This window comes from Scleropages formosus, chromosome 14 (genome assembly GCF_900964775.1).
Source record: "Scleropages formosus chromosome 14, fSclFor1.1, whole genome shotgun sequence".
Lineage (NCBI taxonomy): Eukaryota > Metazoa > Chordata > Actinopteri > Osteoglossiformes > Osteoglossidae > Scleropages > Scleropages formosus.
The window spans coordinates 24,794,886-24,811,603 of NC_041819.1; the positions used below are offsets into that span (position 1 = coordinate 24,794,886).

Here is a 16,718-nt window from a genome sequence, read left to right on the forward strand (position 1 = left end):
TTAACCACTGCTCATCGCTCTCCTCCCATCAAACCCCACCTCCAAGGGCCTCATTAAAAAAGGAGGAAGCTGGAGGAATGTGGAGCCCCTCTGCACCACATTCACTTTTCCCACTGCACACCAAAGGGCACTAAATATGGCGGCTGCACTTGACCAGGAAGGTAGGGGTAGGGATCGGGCCTCTTGCTCCACGCCAGAAGATTACAAACATTGCAGAGAGATTTATTTCAGCTGTCACTGGAAACATGGTAAAATGGTATTCGGTGGTAAACTGCCCAGCTGGAGAGGAAAGGAGGAAAAGGGAGGAAGCATTCCAACTTCTCTCCTCTGACCCACGTGCCCCCCTTTCCCCTTCCGCTCAGGACCCGCGGGATGCTGATCCCAGGACCAGCCTCTGAGTCAGCGTACAGGGTGGCACCGGGCCGGAAAGCAGCGTGGCGCTTTAGGATGCCATGACGATGGGGTTTTAGAGCAGAGAAGGTGGGTGGACGCAATAATGTTTTCCTCCACGCGGTCACAATCACAGCAATTAACCCTACGCTGCATGCAGCTCTTCATCAACAACACAGAGGTTAGAGCTGCTCTGTCGCCCTCACAGGACCTGGGTTTGAATCCCACCTCCCATCACAACACCCTCGATCATGGTTCATACCCTGAATTGAACATAGCTTTGAAATAGACATCCATGTATCATCCATGTATCATTTTGACAACATTTACAGGCCTTGAGAGGGATAATGATGGAGTAATGAAGGAGGCTCTGCAGGCTCTGCAGTGACTACGTCTAACCTGGTCTCAGAGGCACAGCCAGTTCGCTAAGTGACCACGTTCAGGGGCAGCTGAGCGTGCCAAGCGAAAGAAGAGCGGTCGGTCAGCCACTGCAGACGTTCCCATCTACGGAACTCCAAAGCGGCCGACCGCCTGGCAAGAAATTACTGCTAATAAACACTTGTGCATTCCGTGCCAAAACCCGCATGTACTGATTTTCCATTTTCCAAGCAAAATTTGGTAGAAAAGAGGAAAGGTCAAACATGAGTAATGGGGAGCACTTTTGGCGCACTGCTCGCTTAGCAACGGCTCCTCTGTAGATGGGAACTGCGTAAGGAAGATTTATACTCTGCCTAAACACGGCCGCTCCTGGAATACACTGCACTGCCATTACTGGACACTGTTTAGATCTACATTAAACAGAGGACTGCACTGCCTTTCGCACATATCGGGGGATGTTCCTGAGGTCATGTGCTCAAGAAGCTGCATTAAGGAGAGAGGAAAAAAAAAAAAACGCTTATGTGTCAGTGTGTTTATTTAAACAAGCAATCCGCTCAAAACTACGGTCATTTTTCAGTCTAACTATTACAAATATGCAACATCCCCCGACAGTACATTAAGAGTGCAGAGTTTGCCGGGGGGTGGAGGGCGTCGCTCAAAAATCAGCGACGACACTGGAGTGTGGAAATGGTGTAACCAGTGGCGAGCGGAGGAGACGGGCCCAGCGGTCCTTTACCGTAGTGCCACGGAAATATCGCTATGGCAACTGCAGTGACTGTCGCAAGGGCTGAGGAGGGCGAAAGGACCACTTTTCCATACATATATGTATAAAACGCTGAGACAGGAGGATAATTATGCTGTTGTTGCCAAGGGAGTGATCTGAAGGGGGAGCGGGTAAGGAAATCAGTGAATCGCTGAGATGTGCCTGGGACAGGCTGGTGCTGCACATATCCCCCCCGGGAGGAGACAGGCTGGGGGGAGAGATTTGGGAGGTGGTGCAAGGCTCAGAAGGGAGATGCCCACACCTCAAGTGAGGTCTCTCACTCCCTCCCCCTCACAAGTATGTCAGTCTGACCATCACACCTCCCTTCCACCTACCACCACCAGACACATGTTTTTGTGAGAAGTCCTGTATGTGTTTGTTTCCTCTCACTTGTTCCTATGGTAACAGATGTATGTCATGAAGATTGATTATTATCACAGGTATGCACCGCTTTACAATGTTTCAGGCAACGACAGACAGCATATACGACGGTCTGTCTGAACCACTCGCCCCATACGGGACACAGAGAACCAGAGCCTGACCCAGCACACAGGGCGTAAGGCTAGAGGGGGAGGGGACACATCCAGGACGGGACGCCAGTCCGTCGCAAGGCACCCCAAGCGGGACTCGAACCCCAAACCCACCGAAGAGCAGAACCAGGACCAACCCACCGCGCCACCACACCCCCTGTATACGACGGTGGTCCCATGAAAATAAATGCATCACTTAACGATGGGGATACATTCTGAGAAATGTGCCATTGTGCGATTTCGTCGTTGTGCAAACAAAGTGTTCTTATACAAACCTAGATGGCATAGACTTGATGTAGTCAAGAGATGCGGTAAACACAAGATTTATGATCCTGCTGCCTGCGTAACACAGCATACTGTTTTACAGTAAACTTCGTTTTTTCAGCTCCATTATAATCTTATGGAACCACCGTCGTATATGGGGTCAGTCAATCGAAACATCGTTAAGCGGCGTTAAACCAAGTTGTCCAAGTACACTCTATGGTGTTCGCTCAACGACGAAGTCGCACTGTGGCTGGTTTCACAGAACGTATCCCCGTCGTTAAGCAGCGCATATTAATTTATCTGACACCTTTCCCCAAAATGACATACAGTGTTAGATAAGTACAGTTACACTGATTTAGGCATTTATACCACAGGGCAATTTTTAATGTATCAATTCAGGACAAGTAACTTCATTAAGGATACTGCAGCAGGTGTAGGATTCGAACCCGGGTCGTTTCAGTCATTAACCACTACACACCCTGCTTACTCAGCCAAACAAGCTTCCAATTAGACCCCACTTCAGGATGAGGGATTCAGCTTCTCCCAATTGGGTTCCGTTCTCCTGCAGGTTCTCTCACGCTATATAAGTGCATTTACTTACATATACGTTCTAGATGAAAGGAACCCAACGGACAACGATTAACAGCCCGCGTTAACTAAAGATTTCCAAGCTAATGCGACAGATGGGCAGCATGTCAAACTTAAGTGCATTTAAACAATCAGACAAATGCCAGCGAAAAAAGAAGTATAAGTCACTTGTATTCGAACCCACTCTAGTGCTGCTATAAAGTCATCGAAGTCCTAGACTGCAGACTCACAAGAAAGTACAGGGACTTTTTACAAAGCATTTCTAAAATGCAGTAAGACAGCAGTCTAGCTTCACCTACACCACAAAGGCTTAAATGAGTTATATCTCATTTAAATTCAAGTAGAAAAATTCGGATCGACGTTAATTTTTTTTTTATTATTTGAAACGTACCAAATGCTTCATATCCAGATACTTGTATTATCAATAAAGGCTTTAACCCGAAGACCAAGGATTAGTGAGAAACACTGAACCGCCTGGAAAAAAGTAATTCAAACCCAACCCAAAAAAAGAGAACGAGGAGATCTATAGTCTGTCAGCAAACATCAGGAAAGCTCAGAACTGCTGTGCTGTGCTGTGCATACATTGTTCCGGAATGTTCTCTGCTGTGTCGCTGTGCTAAGAGCATTCATAATGCGCAGAAACAGAGACAAACAATATCAACATGCAAAACAAACTTTACGGGGAGAGGGAGGGTGAGGATGCAGGGACTCACCTGGGCACACATCCAGCTCAAAGTGGTGCAGCTTGTTCACATCAGGGAAGGCCACTTTACAGGTACCTGCGCAGGGGGGGAGGGGGGGGATGGGGTTAAGATAGGGGGGGGGCTGTAAAAATGGTGTAAGTCATAACCACCATGAAACAAGGCCACATTGCCCACTAGGAGAGCTCATAAGTTCTGGAGGGACTAACTGTGTAACAGAGTGCCTTGATCAGGGGTACCACAATAGGAGGAGGGATTCGAACCTGGGTCCTTTGTATGCAAGGCCACAGCCATAAACCACTCTGGCACCTGCTGTCTATTTTGGTTAATTTTGTTGAACCCGTGTTGAAGGGCTGAGGTGAAAGCCCCCGTTCGTCCCCCATTCCCCAGGACCCCTTGCTTACCTGCTCCACGTCACCCCTCCAACCACGCTATAAACTCAGGACCACAAAACTAGATCCTGTTGACGGCCTGTGATTCGTGAGCCTCCCCCCAGGTCAGGCTCCCCCTGCTGTACAAACCTGAGCGCTGCACTTAAAGTCATGGCGACACTAACGCTACAGCTGAGAGGGACAGCCACTCGCAGTCGGACACTCTTGCCTTTACCACGTGGGGGCAATTTACCAAGCACACACCACAGGCAATGGTAGATTTAAGTCCCAAATCAGCCCTTTCTGATAGAAAGCCAACGAGAATGTACTTACTGGGAAGATTAGCTTCAAGTTCTGCAACTTCTGCAAGAAAAAAAATAAGAGAAGGTTTTACTTTTCTTTTAGGACTCAGTGAATGCAGCCCTGTACAGCTCACCAGTCATACCTGTGTCAATCCAGCCTCTAACAATAGTGTGCGCTCTGCTGTGTAACTTAAATGTACGCATTCATATGTCAATTTATTCGGAACCTAAATGGGGGACCGGGTTATGTTTGCGATGCTGCTACCCTGTACTGTACACACAGTCCTCGTTCTCTTCAATCCCAGGAAGACGTGAAAATCCCCAAATGTTTTGAGCAGATGTTTGCCCTCAGGTTGCCAAGTGTACAATCTCTCCCACAGCACAGACGCAGTGAAAGATGCAGTCATACACATACAGCGACATGCATGAATCTATCCATCCATTTTCACCAACTGCTTTTCTATTGCGGGGTCGTGGTGGTCCGGAGCCTATCCTGAAAACAGGGTACAATCCGAACAGATGTCATTCACTCGCACATACAAACACACACAGAAACGCGCACACACTAAGGGCAATTCAGAGTTGCTGATCCATCTGAAAAACATGTTTTTGGACTGTGAGGAGAAACCAGAGCACCTGAAGGAAACACAAAATGTGGTAGGCAAAAAAGATAACAATCCCAAGAGCTGACAGTCAGTCCTAATGATACATGCCACATGCGGTCTAACAGGATCAACATTTTGGGTCCAGGACAAAGGACAGTTTCACCCTGGCAAAGCATCACCAGCACTAAGTGTTTCAGCAGAGACTGGAAGTTCTGGTTCAGCTCAGCGAAGCGTTTTGCACTGCAGAAACATCCCCGCACACTCCGCCACGTCTCCAGGAGGCCTGTGAAGTGGGAATGCTGGGACAGTGAAAGTGACTGTCCCACTTCTGTCAAATTCAGCAAAGCGGCGGCAAGTTTGCTTCCCCCACCCCTCCCCACCCGCACTCCATCAAAGGAGCGTCCCAAACACGCCTTTAACAGAGCAACACAGAACTTCCCAAACAACACACAGCAAGGGTATGTGGACCCTAAAGCAGCACAGTAAAAGTTTCCATAGACAGGTAATTAATATCCCCAGCAACTTCCCTTTTAAACACCCTTTGTGTTTCCCTGCTGACAAATGAGCAGAGTTAACTCAGCGAAGCGCTACAAGCGGAAAGTCGTTTTGCTAAGAAAGAGAAACAATAGGAGGAAAGGATCAATGGAAGCAGGGAGCCGGGGGGGGGGGGGGTACACATGGGATCCCACATGGTCTGACAGCACCAGGAAGCTAAATGGGCTTCTAAGGAATTGCCACACTACAACAACTCCTCGATGACCGTGGTAACCATGAGCGGACCCATGCTGGTCACATTCCGACAGGACGTCCACCTCGTTCAGTCCAGTCGTTCATCTTACACGTCCAGCTCATCCACAGCATACCAACTCGAACCTTCAATTTCACGTTCTTCGGCCTGAAAACATCTCCATATTTACATCTTTGAATTAGACTAACGATCCCTGTCTAGTACACAATTAACAAGCGTCTCGCAACAAGCAACACTCCCTGTAGAATGCAGTTATAAAAAATACATCGATTACATGATGTGAACTGTATGAAGCAGTTATGAGAGGGAGTTTCCTGAGACACTACTTGAATGTCAAAAGGGAATCAGCAGCCCTGAGGGACAGAGGAAAACATTTCTAGAGAAGCAGTTCAAGTATACCTCTCAGAGGTTCAACAGCAGAGCCCCTTCCAAGACTGAAGAGTGTGTTTTTTTTCCTCCAGAGTACAGAACCTCACTGTTGTTATTATAATTCATTAGTTTGTGATACCTTTTATTCAAAGAAACTTACACTGTTAACATACATTAAGTTCTGTACACTGACTTACCCATTTATCAATTCAGGGTACCTTATTCAAGGATACTACAGCAGGAGCAGGGTTTCAAACGTGGGACCTTAAACTACATGGCAATGACTAATCACCAACGAGTAACCAAATGTATTAAAGGATGCTTTTCTCCAAAGCGACTGAAAATTATTTTCGCATTTATACAGCTGGCTAATGTTACTGTAGCAATTTAGAGCAAGTACCTAGCTTAAGGGTAATACAGCTGGAGGTGGGATTTGAACCAGCAATCTTTGGCTCCACAGGAAGCAGCTCTACCTACCAGGCTATCAACTGCCTCCACCTGTCTATTCAAGTGCTAGCAGATGTGTCCCATGTAAGCTCCAGGAAACTCAGAGACGATTATAAATTGACACAAGATGTTCCGCTGTAGGACGCCTGCTTATGAATTATTATAACAAATCTCTCTGAACAGGAAGAGGACCAGTACAGGAAACTATAGTCTGTAGACTGATCCAGGATTAGTGAGCTGCTCAAAAGCAAGTGTGATAGATGTTCACGTTGGCCTGACGTTCTGGGCACGCTGCGGGGACACGGAGAGGACACTTTCGAAGAATGTCACATCTCAGGAGGACTTTGAGGTCTGTCTGCAGAGATTCCTGTGCGGAGATGTGACTCTCAAAAAGAGGCGATCTGCATGGTGAGCAGAGAGGAGAAGTAAAGAACAGTTCACTAATGGCCTTCCTCCTCTGTGAGTCACCACACGCACACACACATAAGCCTCTCTTTGACACACACCTAACACTATTCAAACACTCCCAGGCAAAGTGTGCAAACCAAATGGCAGCACCAGAAATGATCCAATAAACTGTCACCATTTACTTTGAGAAGTGCTTTGTCGTCAGCTCTCTCTCTCTCTCACGAGCAGGAATATTTATACATCTTTACATGTGTCACAACAGCATCCTCCACGATGGCCTGTGACTGACACGCCCCCAGCTGTCACTCAGGCACCTCAGCTTCCTGTCTGTCACTCCCCCACGAGGCAGCAGACACTGTCGGGACACTAACGTTCCCGTGTCTCTGCCAACAGGCTGTCAGGGGACATAGCAGGGGGATTCTTGCTTCGGCAGCAGACTGGAGACAGGCACTGAGGGCGGAGGACACACCCAGCGACAGAGATGGTGACACATTGGCGGCCAGCAGGAGCTCCTCCGGACACGAGGAAAAGAGAAGTGCATGGGCGCTCTTGCTGTTGGGAGCAGCTCCTGTCACCATGGAAGTGGAGATGTTGGGTCTCTTGACAGTAATGCGCGCGCGCACACACACACACACACACACACACACCTCTATTTGCGTTCAGAAGAAGCAGGCAAGGGTGGAGAGGTGCTTTCACACAATTCCACTGTAAAAACGGCTCCTCTTCAGAGAAAATGAGTCATACAAAGTACTAAGAGCTCAAGAGCATCAAGCCAAACGTCACAATGAGCTCAGTTCACAGGTATTATAATTGTGTCTTTACACATTTAATCTTTCATTTAATAATTCATTACATAATTTTTCATTAGAAGGTCAACAAACACTTAAGGCTTCTTAGGCATTGTGAAGAAATAATTACAATTAAGTACAACAATTTGTCCCATTAATGTACGAATCTCTTCCTTGGAACCTCTAATTCAGTTGACAGAGGGAACAACAACCCGAAGGACAACTAAGGCATCTCGTCTTTTTCATGAGAAAGGCGAGAAATATTTTTTTTAAATATGTCCAAATAAGATGGGTAGCTCCTGGCTGTGGGTTCAAATCTGGCTCACAGTGTGGGGTTTGTATGTTCTGCCCATGTTCATACAGATTTCCTCCAGGCACTCTGGTTTCCTCCCACAGTGCAAATACACATGTTTCAGATGAACTAGTAATTCTAAACTGCTCGTAGTGTGTGTGTATGTATGTGTTAGAGAGAGAGAGCGAATACCCAGAGATTCCAGGCTTCCTGACTAGAGTGTAGTTTGCCTCACACCCTTTGCTGCTAGATAGACTCTGGACCACCATGACCTGGCATTACAAAAAGCAGATGTAGATGATGGATGGACAGAAAATTAACAACGCTGTAAGAAGTCTATTGGAACGAAGGTGAAGTTATTCTGGAATTTCATTAGCGGCTGTGTCCGTCCCCACTCTTATAACTGGATCGATTTGCAGAACTCATGCAGGTAGCTGGCTGTGTGGTGCAATTTATTTCACATTCTCAGCACGAGCAAAACACATCGAACCGCAGCACATCAGAGTTCCGATGACGGTTAATCCCAAGCAAAGAAAAGAGGGAAATTAAACACCCAGAGCGAGAGGTCCCAAAGGAGTGGGGAAACCTTAACCGCTGTGCTGAACGTGACAGTCCTGCAGGATCAAACCCCCTCAAAGGGGAGAGGAGCGTCTTTGAAATTTATGGGAGGGAGCAGCGGCTGGGAAGGCGGCGCTCGGAGCTAAAGGCCTGATTAAACAACACGACAGAAGCATGGAGAGCATGACCGAAGCAGTGGCACCGACAGCCAGGACCGGCATAGGGCAGGGACCTGACGAAGGAGAGACCAGGCTCCCCTCATCTCTCTGCTCACAACTCCCGTTGACTTTCACCACTCTCAGCCACATGGAATCTCATCCCATTTCTCAGCACCACCCATAGCAACTCATGATCTTTACAGTCCAACTGCACAGCTAAGGGCATCCAGGGAGCCTTTCCTCTGTGTGTCCCCGAAATGGAGGTGAGTGAGAGGGTCAGAGCACCAGAATGGAGGGAACAGACCCTCATTATCAATTCAGCGAATTCATCACACAAAAACAGACAAATATTCTTTTACAAGCGAACAAGAAAACCAATCAAACTGAGGATAATGATCGTCATGAGCATATGGTATCTTAATGAATATATAATAGCAAGACACAATGATAAGATCTTCCTCTAACTTTACAGTCATTTTAGAGAGGACAAAGGAGACAAGATGAATGGACTCAGTCATCAATGGACACATCCTTTTCCACACTAAGATCACAAATGGAGGACAGAACTTTCTAGAAGAGCTCTACATATGTGGCCACAAGACCAAATGTTGACTCGACAACACTCCACCATACCCTAAAGGGACAGAAACGGAATGTCAGGGGTTGTCCTGATATGAACGCAACTATTTCACAGATCCCTAGCAAACACATCACAGCCAACACCTTGTGGGTTCAAAACCTTGTTAAACTCCTGGAGGGACCGTGCAGAGACTGGGGCGTTGAGTCTAATCACCGCATCTGTGTGCGTCTGCTCCCTGACCGCACGAATACTCAACGCCTTCTGTCCGGCGGCGTTTGTTATTGCAAACTTTATGTGCTCACCTGCATTGAAAATATTACCCCTCCGGCAGGAGTATCAGCAATGGACTCTTGCGCAGCAAGGCGATATTGACAAGCAGTCCAAGTAAACACAAGCCAATTCTCCACACTTGAGCAGCAAAAAGCAGCCGCTAATGTTTAACACACCAAACATTGATCAAGTTCTGCAGAGAGAACAACTTTGGAAATGAAATCTTGCAAAATCACGAGCGCTGCAGTTTACTGGAAAGAGGACTGGAGGTCCGTTTCTGAAAACCGTGGACGGAGGAAATGGGATTCTGACTCCACCTGATGTTGTCAAACTGCCTTCAAAAGCAGTAAGTTTTTGAAGGGCATCACGGGGCTGTGTGAGCTGCAACGAAAGTGCAACTTGTAAAATTCCTGCCTTAGGTTTCTGGATGCAGACAGAAAAAGAGAATCCCTTCAGAAAACACAGATAAGTCCAGGACTACGGTTAATTTGTGTGGGGAAAGTGAACGACGAAGACTTTCATGAAAGTTCCTAATCTCAGCGGAATCCTCCACAGTGCCCCCATGTCGATGTACACAGAGAGCGCTCCAATGGGGTCCTCTCACCTTTGACGAGCAGCCGGTCCCGGACGGACACCCTGTGGGAGGAGTCAGACGAGCCTCCAGGGGTCCGGCCCGCCTTCACGCCCTCGTCCCGCTTCAGCTTGCTCGAAAGTGTCAGCATGGCTGCCCTGCGCCGTCACCTGGCACGGAGAGGACAGGTACACACAGATAAAGACAAACCACACATAAACACACTCTTTGAACAGTGGAAAATGGCTCTGGTGTCAACATCTGTGTCATCGAGAGTCTCTGTGCTTAATGCTGCCCTTCTTTAAATGCCCTGCTGATCCACTGAATTAAAATTACCATGAAACCCGGAGCAAAGTCAGCGCCAGCCACGCATCACTCGACACCCTAACAAGCCACATCCTCAGCAACTAACTGGTTACTTAACCTTGGAACTGGGTGGGGCCACTTCAAGGCTCAGGCAAAGGCCTTAGAGCTGATCCTCTCAAGCTGCCCGTCTCCCCAAAAGTCCACCAGAGACAGGAACGCAGCTCTCTTTGCTGTGGAAACATCTTGAAAATCCCTTTCTCACAGAATGCAAATCCCAAAAATCGACTGGCTGCTTAACGCAGTTGTGTAGAGAACATGACTGTTAGAGTGATGACATCATCACAGTAAAGTACAACTGCCCAGACACCAGTTCTTCAGCAAGTGTCAGCAGACTGAGGGACAGACAGAGAAAATGAAAATTTCATTAATCCCGTAGGAAACTGCACAGGCTACAGGAGCAGATATCCAACAACTCTGGAAAAACTGGAACACCAAGACCTATGATGGAGCCATAACGGGTATAACAGATGACCCCAGCAGTCAAGAGGGTCCGCTTCCTTCTGTTTTGTATTCCCACTCACGTCCACAAACCTGCCTGTTTTCACAGTGAGAAGAATGTATCCACAACCTCGTTTTGTGTGCCAACAACTCCGTTACCAGTACGGCCTGACTCATATCCAGAACAAGCAGCCGCAGAGACTTGTGACCTGAGGGTCACCAGTTCCAAGCGGAGACCTGCCGTAGAACCCTTGAGGGAGGCGTAAGAGTGGGTAATTTTTTAAATTTCCGTATATAAAACTGTCGCTGAAGCAACCAAATAATAACACTAACAGCGTTAGCGGATGTTGCCCTAAGCTGTGGCATCGGCTGAAAATATGATCAGAATGGGTCCCGGCAACCTGCGATGAGCTTCCTCCAGATGTTCCGTCCACCAGCAGGCTGATCCAGGGGGAAGCTCAGCTCTTCGGGTCTCTGACTCCGCTTAGCTGTGCTAATTGTGAATATATCCTCATTAACAAAACAGGCACATGATCGATGGAAGCCCATCCGGTCGAGATGCTGATCGAAGGAGATGTGCAGCAACCGTAAAACTTACTACACGATTATGTGCAATAAATGGCAGAGGACGAGGAGTGTTACAGTGGTGAGGGGCTAGAGAGATACACACCCAGTGAGACACGGCTCTGCAGCGAAACAAGGCAGGAGTACATAAATTTATCCCACTTTTAAGCTCTCACCGTTTCTTTCGGGCCAGAACATGTAACTGCCACGACCAAGCAACAAATTCACCATTAATGCAATTTACCGCCAATCTACCGCGAGTTCACCTCCACACAGTTCACATTTCTTCCCTTGACAGATTTCATCAAGAAAGATTCAGCTGAGAGAAATAATTCAACAAGAGCTTAAAAGCCCCATAAGATGCCAAGAAGCAAATTGTGTTTAACTGCAGCCACACACTGCTCCATGGTCTGCTTTAGCAGTTTATTTTTCATACATTCGTACATATATTTATATAAACTAATGCAGCCGAATACTCTGACATGTGTGATGTTATCACCAACTTTTACATGACTTCAAGCTCTCGACACAAGCACTTAAATTAGAAGCACATGATATTTCACACAAGACGCCCTTTGTTTGCTGCGTGACTCACTCAGGGACGATTACTTTCAAATTGGACTCGGAACCCGATGGGGACAAATAGTCTGCATTATGGAAAACTTGTAATATAAAGCCTTTTCCACATTTTCATTAGATGCATATTTCAAACTGCAAGGCTATTTGTGCGGAGTAAAGCTGCTCAAGTGAACATGTAGGCGGTTTATGGCGGGAACTTCTGCAGATAGAGCTTAAATTAATGAGATAAATATTTGGAAATGTCTGAAAAATCAAAAGCACTCTTGTTTACTGTACAAATGTAGGCACATGTGTAAGCACTCAAGGGTCTTTCTGATGTTGTTATTCCAAACCAGTCTCAGTGAACCAGGAAATGAGTGCATTTCTGAAGTTCAATCAAAACAGAATAAATGTTTATTAGAGGGAGGGGAAAAAAAACCTTAAAGCTGTGTAGAAATACTGAAAGGTCTGAAATAAATACATACCTACATCTTTGGTTTCTGAATTTAATAAAACTTGAAATAATTGTCATACTGTTTCAAAATAACTTCTTAAAATTAAGTGAAAACTGATGCAGTAGGTTTTTTTCTTTTTTTTTCTTTAGAAAAAACAAAGCTACACACTAAATCATGCAGGAGAATTACACAACTGGTGGAGAGAAACTATTTTATGGCCCTGTATGAAAAGAGTGCAATTTGGGTTTTAAATGTTCTCATTTTCAGCCAGTGTGGAAGTCTTCACCATATAATATGTGCCTATTGTTTGTGCCGCTCGCTTGAATATCAGCGAGAGAGAAATATTGAAAGGAATCAAAAGACTGTGCTTCTTCTCAGTTCCACAAACAACAATTTTATTACAATTGTTATGCAATTACTATTACATAATACAGCTGGTAGTGCAGTGGTTTCAGCTGCTGCCTTTTGACCTAAAAGTCACAGGTTCGAGTCTCCAGCTGTAGTGCCTTTGAGCAAGGTAAATTAACCCTAAACTGTTCCAATAGTTACCCAGCTGTATAACTAGGTAAACAACTGTAGGTAACTTAACATTGTAAGTCACTTTGGTGAAAAGCATCAGGTAAGTGAGTAAATGTGAATGTACACACACCTCCTCCACCCTCATTCTAAACACATGAACCCCTCAGGGCTGTGTGCTGAGCCTCATGCTCTTCACACTCCCCACCCATGACTGTAAGCCCCTCCACACCTCCAACTCCATAATGAAATTCACAGATGGGGCTGTGGCCTCCACCACACCCTCCTTACCCGATCTATCAGAAGAGGTTGATCACAAAGCCAGCTGCTGCCTCCATTACTCCCCCGACATCCACCCTCCACCCCCCCCAAGGCTGTTAAGACTGAAGATTCCAAAGCTCTTCAGTGTAATTCTTATTTATTTACTTACTTACTTGATTACTTGTATCAAGTGTTCTTTGTGCTGCTGTTCTTCTGAGGGTTGCCATACGGAATTTCACTGTATTGTACACAGCAACAATAAAGTATCTTATCTTTTGTTTAATTTTTTTTAGGTTTCAGAGAATATACAAACTATTGTGGCACTTCTCATATCATCAACAAAACAAGCAGTCGAGCCTGGACTGTTCATTTAAATGCCTCTATATTATTATTATTATTATTATTATTATTATTATTATTGGGGGCATGGTGGCACGGCAGGTTTGGCTAGTGCCTGCTGTGTGGCGAGTCTAGGGTTCGAGACCTGCTTGGAGTGCCTTGTGATGAACTGGCATCCCGTCCTGGGTGTGTCCCCTCGCTCTTCAGCCTCGCACCATGTGTTGCCGGGTTAGGCTCCGGCTGACCGCAACCCCACTCAGTTGTTGACATTGGTTAGTTGGATTAATGCCACTATAATACTGAATTAATGATATTCTTGTTAGTATATTTACACAAATAAATATATATTTACAACATTACACTTGGTGCAGTGAGTTGTATGGTGCTTTGGAGAAAATGGATAAGTTTATTTGTAATAATTTAACTGGTCAAATATGGTCACATCAGAGGACTTTTTGAGACACGGGGCACCTGGCGAGCAGCCGTCACATCACACTTGAACATTAAAGGTCAGAGGTCAAACTCGGAGGACCTGCACAAACACTGAACCGGCATGTTGTCATTGTCAACGGTGCTACCAGTCTGGCTTTAAATCTGCAGCTCCTGCAATTCCTAAAATGGTGTTAAAATCGTGGTGATACTGGAGTAAGAATGCCCAGTACTTTAACATCTGGGTTGCTGTTTCCACTAGAAATTTGAACAAACATCATACTTCAAACAGAATCACACACAAGAAGTCTAGAGCATGGAGTCACCAATTCTAATTTGCCACACATATGAGGTACAAAGCAGAAGGTGTCTGACCAAACATCCGATCAAACACAATATCAACTTGACTGCAATGGCTGAGACCTTGGTTCAGAGAATGAGAAACTATTCAGTGGAAAGTCCAACTCCACACAGCGTTACCATCAGAAGTGCAGAGATGTTAGGTCAAAGAAGAAGAAGGTATTTGATTCAACATCCTTCCACACAATGTCACCAGCAGAGAACCAAAAGCCATTAAACCCAACATCCAGATACACACTGTCACCAAAAGAAGTGTCAAGATTTAAGTTCAAAGAAGCAGAAGGTGTGCGATCGATATCCTACCACTCAATATTAACAGAAAAGGTGCCGTCACTTGCATTCAGGTTAGCAGAGGATATCTGACCCAACATCCTACCGCTCACTGTCACCACCAGAGTGCCAATACCTTGATTCAGATCTACCTCAGACAGGAGACTCAGGGACCCCAGAAACTCACTGTGTCCTCCAGATTTTGGCAAAATCAACCTGAGTGACAGAAGACTGGACTGCTATAGTTTCCAAACCTTGAATGGTCTTTGGCAAAAGAACAATGAACAAAGGGGGTAAAAGCAAAAACCACAGTTGTAGCAGTAGTAACAACAAAAACAATAATAATAATAATAATAATGATGTAGAGTAGTGGTTGTGTCATTGCGCAATTGGAGGGTTGTTGGTTCAAATCCCATTCCTCCTATCCTTCCTTGCTCAAGACTCAAGGTGCTTAGACTGAATTGATCTGATGCGGTAAAAATACTGAGACAGGTGTTTAAATCAACTATAGGTCAATAATAGGAACAGAAAGAGTCTTTTCCCGCCACACTGAGCGAAAGCTGCTTGAGATCATTTAAAACAACAGACGCATTTATTAACTAAGAACTGACTCGCCAGGCATGCAGCCATGCATGGCCCCCATGATTATGTATGTTAACCTCAGCTATCTCTGACCTGTTCTGTTCAGGCCGCTGTGTGTGTCACAGTGTCCAGCTGCAAACAGAAACGTTGGAGTAATGATGAAAAATTATTGAAAAACAATTAACAACATGATGTTAAAAGACAAGGCGGACAGTGACTGACTTGACTGTGTCAGAGACTAACTAAGTCTTGTCACCGCGGTGAAACTAAAAGGCGAGAAGCGCCGGCCGTGTTTACCTGCACTTTTACACCATAACCAGCGGCCCGCGGAGACTCCGCAGCTCCGGCACAATATCTGCGTCTCGCACAACGAGCCTTTCCACAGAAAAAAAACTACCGACCTGTGTCAGAAAACACAAAAAAAACACACACAAAGCGGCCCACACCTCCAGAGAAGCGATCCGGCGAAATCGGCAACAGAGGCGGAAGTGCGGCGTCTGGTCCGTCTCTTGAACACCGTCCGGGCGGCATTCGCGCTCAGTCATATAGTTCCGCTTCCTGAACTACACTGACTTTAATGGCAAATTGCGATTTTAAATGCAGTACTAGGAATTTGACGTGATGGGTTTTCCGTCAGACAATTTCAACATAGAGAGAAAAGTGCTAAAGTAATTTATTAAAGTAAATTAAAAAAACACTGAAGATTTAAAAATATTTGATTAATTTTGAGCAAAATTAATATCTAAGCTAATTTTAAATAACTGAAAATAAAAATTTGGCACCTGTAATTTTTTTTTTTTAACTAATTTGATGCCAGTTGAAGAGTTCACTTAACATGTGCAACATTGCTCATCTTTCTACTGTAACCCTCACTCATGAAAAGCAGACAGGAGCTGTAAAAATTGTGGAAGTGAGTTGAATTAAAGTGGCCCCAAATTCTTATTGTGTTTCAGTTCCCTTTATTGGCATCTATGAGCTCAGCTTGCTGTGTTCACTCTAATACAAACTTTTCGGCAATGGATAAGTAAAGAAAATGCAGTCAAAAATATTTAATCTTGAAAAATGGGTCAGTGGGTTGTTCAAAGCACAAGGCAGCATGCAGCTGGAAAATGTGCAGTATGTTAAATTTACATTTACATTTACATGTAATCATTTTGCAGACTCTTTTCTCCAAAGCGACGTACATCTCATAGAAAATAGAGCAGAAACATAAATGCAGACGCGTGATTCTACAGTGCACTTAATTTGTTACTTTCATCACACAAGTAGCTGCATAAAACTTTAGTATATAAACGATTTCTGATCACCTTCCTATTATTTTATTTTTCTTTTTGAGATACATATAAACATTTACATTACATTACAGGAGTAGCTGTGTAAAGGTTTATCTGGCATGATCTCAAAGTTATGGTGCATGAACATTTACACCTTACATGAACTTAAGAGATGATGGGCGAAGTGAGTCTGGAAGAGGTGCGTTCTAAGACCCTTTTTAAATG

The 16,718-nt window shown here is 45.3% G+C and overlaps 1 protein-coding gene across 3 annotated transcripts in view; it reads right to left on the reverse strand.

Annotated features, from left to right (window-relative positions):
* Positions 1–15,728, reverse strand: part of ube2f (ubiquitin-conjugating enzyme E2F (putative)) — a 47,372-nt gene extending 31,644 nt beyond the window's left edge. For 2 of the 3 annotated variants that reach the window (XM_018743289.2, XM_018743286.2), the window contains exons 1-4: positions 15,517–15,711; positions 10,115–10,251; positions 4,319–4,348; positions 3,627–3,692 (exon numbers count right to left, since the gene is read on the reverse strand). In XM_018743289.2, coding sequence (XP_018598805.1) covers positions 3,627–3,692; positions 4,319–4,348; positions 10,115–10,232 — 214 coding nt within the window. In that variant the 5' untranslated portion in view covers positions 10,233–10,251; positions 15,517–15,711. Of the gene's footprint in view, positions 1–3,626; positions 3,693–4,318; positions 4,349–10,114; positions 10,252–15,516 lie in introns of all 3 variants that reach the window. The other variant, XM_018743288.2, reaches the window with a different exon arrangement.
* Between the last annotated feature and the right edge of the window lie 990 nt (positions 15,729–16,718).